The 5642-nt window shown below is 40.5% G+C and overlaps 1 protein-coding gene across 1 annotated transcript; it reads right to left on the minus strand.

Annotated features, from left to right (window-relative positions):
• Nucleotides 1–2690: 2690 nt before the first annotated feature.
• LOC107469935 (nematode resistance protein-like HSPRO2) lies at nucleotides 2691–4462 on the minus strand. Its single transcript, XM_016089321.3, has one exon. The coding sequence runs from the start codon at nucleotides 4370–4372 to the stop codon at nucleotides 2942–2944; it is 1431 nt and encodes a 476-aa protein (XP_015944807.1). The 5' UTR covers nucleotides 4373–4462; the 3' UTR covers nucleotides 2691–2941.
• Nucleotides 4463–5642: the final 1180 nt, after the last annotated feature.

The following is a 5642-nucleotide window of genomic DNA, read 5'->3' on the forward strand; positions in this document are numbered from 1 at the left end:
TATGCATGTTAAGTGTTTATTAAAATGTCTCCTTTAGTTTTAGAGTAGCTTTTTAGCATTCTTGACTAGGAAAGAGAAGTTTGACAATCTTGAGTCATTGATACCCAATTTATATTGGTGATATAGAGTTTTTAGTTAATCTTGTTTTCATTGACATTACTTATGGATTGGGGTTAACTAGGTATATTTGACTTTCTCCCAATGTTGGAGATAACGTAATAGGCTTAGCTCTTGGTAATTATTGTGTTATGATTAATGACTAGGATAGAAAATCTTAATTCTCAACCCTTACCAGAATGCCTCTTTAGTAATTATTATTATCTTTAGTTGCTTGATTTACTTTCTTGTCATTTAAATTTTCTTGCCATTTTATTTCTTATTTTCTTATCATTCACGCACCTTTGTGAATCTCATAACCAATAATTGAGTACTCGATTGTAATTCCTAGGGAAAACAACCCGAGAATAATACTCTCGGTTATTTTTATTGAGTTGAACTTGTGACAACTAAAATTAAACTTTGATTGAAGGTTGTTTGTTGGTTTAGATCTATACTTCGATGAGACTATTTTTGTGTATAAAATTCTAAACCGGAGGTAACCCTCTTTCAGTCTGTCACCATCAATAAAGGTGTCTCCATCAATGTTGACTCGGGCGGCCTGACATAGGCGGAAGATGAGGTGGGGGAAGGCCAATCTAGCAGAGATGGAGCCCTTCTTGGCTATTCTATATAACTCCTGAGGCATCACCCGATACACCTCCACCTCATTATCGAGCATGATGCAGTAAATCATCACGGTTCTGTCAAAAGTAACCTCAAACCTGTTACTTGTATGAATGATGGAGCGCTGAATGAACACCAACCATCCCCGAGCAACTGCCATCAGATCGTGCCTGCCCAGTTGGTGAGGCTGACCTCTACCATCCCTCCTCCACTGTGCTTTGGGGAGGCATATATCTGTGAGGACCTAGTCCAGTCTCTGCTCAGTGTTGACCCTCTGAATGTAAGAGTGTCTTAGAATGGTCGCAGCTGAAGTATCTCCCTCACTCTCTCCGGACCAAACTCGAGGATCCTCCCTCAGACCATAGTGCGCTAGTTCTTCGAGTCTGGATTCACGCCTTGGAGATGCTTGTAAGTCACCCAAACATTTGCGTAGAACTCCCTGACCATCAGCACACCCACATTAGTTACGGGATTGCATAGAACTTGCCATGGCACCATTCCTTTTCTCCATATCCTTGTGCATGGAGTAGTGGTTATCTTTGTCGTTTAATGGAACAAACGTAGCATGAGGTTGACCTGCAGTTGAGACCATTTTATTATTCTTGATTGTCAATGCACCATTACAGGAATTCTTTATTGCACCATTATAATTCATCGTCACATGTTGTGAAGGCGTGCGCATTAATGACGTTTTTGGCAGAATCAGAATGTGTGGAACCCACTATTTTCAAATGATTAGGATTGGATGAATCATTATACAAATTGACTCATTTGCCCTTTGATCTCCCCTCAGCCCTAGTCCAACCATCACTCTTTGCATGTGAATTACTCTCTTCATGCAACGTCGTCTTCTCATATTGCTCTTGCATGAGATTTTTAGGGTTTCCAAATTCAAAAACTAAACCTTCCACCCTCGTATTATTTTCTGTCACCATTGTTTCTAGAACAAGCTCCACCACTTGCAACAGCTTTGGCTCTACCATTTTCTTGGCTCTCGGTTTCTCGCAGTCATGTGCAATGTGGCCAAAACAACTATACTTCTTAGATATAACTCAAGTTTTCATACTCAACATCAAAATAGACACCATCAACCTTGATTTTCCTTATGACTGGAACCTCGAAGTCAACAAAACGCACGCTCGTGCATGCCTTCCTCTTTCAACTAGTTTTTTTGCTAAATATATTTTAATAGAATTCCCAATCGCCGCATATATCCTCATAATTGCATCTTCATCATAGTACCGTATATGCTATGGCCGTTTATACGTATCCATATGGGGGTAAATCTAAATGACCCTTCACCGAATCTAAATTTAGGTGTCCAAGACTTCACTACTAAATAATAACCCCGTAACATCCAAGGCCCTCCAAAAAACACGTTTATATGATCTTTACCAAATCAGACTTCACTAAGAAATGATTATTCCTACGTCCCTTTGACCTCCGCAACTTGTTAGTGATCACAGTGTAACTCGTATTTTTTTTCCAACACCTTTATCGCAATAGTATCTTTATATAAAGTTATAAGGATAATTTTACCTTTTTCGGTAGATATCACACTCGATAATTCTGCCTTCTTGCTTTTCTATAACTTTTGCCAAACGATCAGTTGATCACCCACCAAATAATGCGTCTTTAGTTATAAGTTACTAAAAAATCACACGCAATACAATTAGTTTCGAGATTGATCAATACAAAATTGCCCTCAATCTTAATCACCCTCCCCCCTCCCTCCCCTCTCCCTTTAACATCTTGCACAAACCATCTCTCATTCTCTCTTTTATTATTTCTGCAGTTTCACCGGCTACCTACCTTGCCGTGTTTCGCCCTCACATACTCATCGCCACTCTCTCCCATCGCTATCCTCTTTAGATATAGTTATTAAGTACTAACTAAGAAGAGTAATGAGGTAAATGACAATAATGAACACAAATTATAACTCATAGTATGAACAAAATATGGACACATTCTTAAAAAAAGATGTCTTTATTATACAAAGATTGGCAGAACATATAATTATACAAGTGTACAACAACCGGTTACAAAATTGTACTCACTCCTCTTTCTATCAAACTTTAAGTAAAACTATAAATAATTTCTTCTCTTTTTTCCCGTTCCCTAAGCTTCATGTATCACTATTGATCTAAAATTGAACTGTTACCCAATGAAATACCACCACCTTGTTCTTCATCAATCATCACCCGTGGCTAGTGTTTCTCTAACATCGAATCCTTCTATCAGCAACAAAACTATTAACACGTTTACCATGATCGTTATTATTGTTGTTAGTATTGTTATCCCAAAAGTACCCTAAGAAAGTTTTGGCAGCGTCCAAGCTTGGAAAATAAGTAGGCTCCATAAATATCTGAGTCAGTGAGTCACCACCCTCGCAACCCATCCCAACTCGGTTCCCAGTCGCCTCCACGTTCCCCATAACCGCCGCCACCATCTGCTTGTATCCATAAAAGAACCCCTTCATAGCCTTCTCCACCGCCTGCATCCCTTGCAGCACCTCCACCTTCTCCCTCTCCTCCTCCGCCGCCGCCGCGTAAAGCCTCATCGCTGCCTCCTGAATCCTCGGCCCTCCCGTTGGATCCACCTCCGCTCCCACTACTTCCGGCACCTTCTCCCTCAGCTCCTTACACATCCTCGCCACCTCAACCAACTCCCTCGACCGGAAACAAAACGGCACCGTTTCGCCTATGCAACCATTTTTCAACGACCTCATTGCCAGCTGGCTCTTCATCAGTTTCAAGAAATCGTTAGGATCCATTGCCATGTGAACATCCATAACTTCTTCCAGAAGCTTCCAGATCCGCTCCACCGCGTCGAGATCACTCGCGGCCTTCTCGAACTTCCTCCCTTCGATTGATCCAGCGATTCGTTCTAGAAGCTTCTGCATTACGCGGATCCACGATTCCAAGATCTGGTGCGCCGCATGAACGTTCACGTTCTCGTAGTTCCCCTCCAACGGCGACGCCTGGAGCGTGTGGAGTTCCCTGGGCCTGCAAACCGCATCGTAAAGGAGACTGGGCTTTCCCGAGAGATTGGGCTCACCTAGGCCCAAAGTGTACGGACACCTTGTCATCTGGCACTCCACGGTGAGGAGGATCCTCTGAGCTGCGTCCTTCGATCTCCGCCACGTGGCGAGTCTCGGAAGCAGGCTGGACTCGCTGTAACTAATTCTGTTACCGGATTCTGCGAGATTAGCGGTTGGTGCAGTGCCACGTGTTTCCGTGTCTTGCTCTTCGTCCTCGCAGAGAATAGATATGATCTCGATCTGACACGTGGCGAGTGACTCAATCTTACGGTTCCATTCTCTTCGGTTCGCGTAAGGTCTTGGATCCGATGACACAGTGGAGAGGAACCGGAACGAGATTTCAAGAGCTTGCAAAGCGGGTTTTAGGATTGGCTCGTTGTTCCAGGTTGGGAAGTCTCTGTGGGACCACAGTTTTCGGAGGTCCGGGAGGCGGAGGTAGTGGTCGTAGGCGGCACAGAGCGGAGGAGGTGCGGGGGAGAAGTCTGTTGTGGTGGGGAAGGGAACATGCAGAGAGGGACCGCGCGGTGACTGTGAGGGGTTCGAAAGTTTTGGAGGATTTGATGACATGTCGGAGTTGACCATGTTTGTTTTCCAATGCAAATCAACCATTTTTCTGAGACAAAATAGATTTTGATGTGTGTTGAATTTGGATAGGGTTGTAGGTTTTTAATTTGGGCTGTGGAATAATTGAAATGATAAGTGAAGAGAGGACCGGTATTTATAGATGTGGAAATGGATGTGAGAGAGAGACAGAGAGGAAAGACGCGTGGACTGGCAGCATGGAGAACGAGGAATTTGAAAGTCGGCTTGGTGTGGAAAATGATTTTCAAATTATCCACAATATAATAAAACTTGCCTTTTTTTTAAGTATTAATTTAGAGGTTTTGGTAAGTAAGCAAGTACGTGAATTAAGACAAGGAGTTTTGTTTATGTTAATGAATATAAAATTAGAATAAAATTTTAGATTGGATTGAATGAGGAAAAGGAGAGGAAGGATGGGAGCGGCACATGAAGGTTGAAGCTTATCCAAAACACCTAACATGGGGGAGTAAGGGAGGAAAGAATGAAATAGTTGTCTGTTTACGTTGAACCGGGGAACTAGAATAGAATAGTGTTGTTGATATCTTTGTTTAGAATAGAAATCTAGAAATTTAATTTGGTCAAAGGAAGATTAGTAGAACGAATTACTAGTGGGGTCGTCGAAGGTTAGACCTGTTGAACTGGTATATATTGCGAGTTGTATGGTGTTTCGCAGCTTGGGTACCACTTTTTTGACATTGTGGCCAATCACTAGTTGCCCTCTTGTGTGAAGCAATGGTTGGGCTTTTTCCACTTTTGGTACCATCTCATCTCTAATATCGACTCAACTAAAATATCCAGCTGCACCACCACTTGCCTTTTCTAATTTTTACGCTGAAGTATACTAATGACCAATTTGTTTGATTGCTAATGCTGAGTGTTTTTTCTCTTTTTTTTTTCTTTTTTCTCTTTAGACATTTCCAAACTACGTTTAAAATACAAATATTTCTGTTTGGAAACAGAACCGGTTTAATTGGATGTGTGGATAAAGATAGAGTTTCATCGCGAATTAAATTTTTAATTAATAATTAGTTAATAAAATAATAGACGGATAAAGATTAAATATTTAAATTATTATTGCAAAAAAAGAATTAATTAATTATTAGTTAAAAATTAGATTTAATTAATATGTGTCTTAAGAGTACATGATAAATTTATTATTAATAAAAAATTTTAAATATTTTTATTTAATAAATACAAATAAATATGTTAAAAATTTAAATTTTTATATTTTAATAATCTTAACATGTGTTTAAAGATGAATTTATATATTAGGGTCTAGGGACAAGTGTCTTCACTA

This window comes from Arachis duranensis, chromosome 10 (genome assembly GCF_000817695.3).
Source record: "Arachis duranensis cultivar V14167 chromosome 10, aradu.V14167.gnm2.J7QH, whole genome shotgun sequence".
In the NCBI taxonomy this organism is placed as follows: domain Eukaryota; kingdom Viridiplantae; phylum Streptophyta; class Magnoliopsida; order Fabales; family Fabaceae; genus Arachis; species Arachis duranensis.

Coding starts and splice junctions, on each gene's coding strand:
- LOC107469935 (XM_016089321.3), bottom strand. CDS start 4,372: ATGGTTGATTTGCATTGGAAAACAAACATGGTCAACTCCGACATGTCA.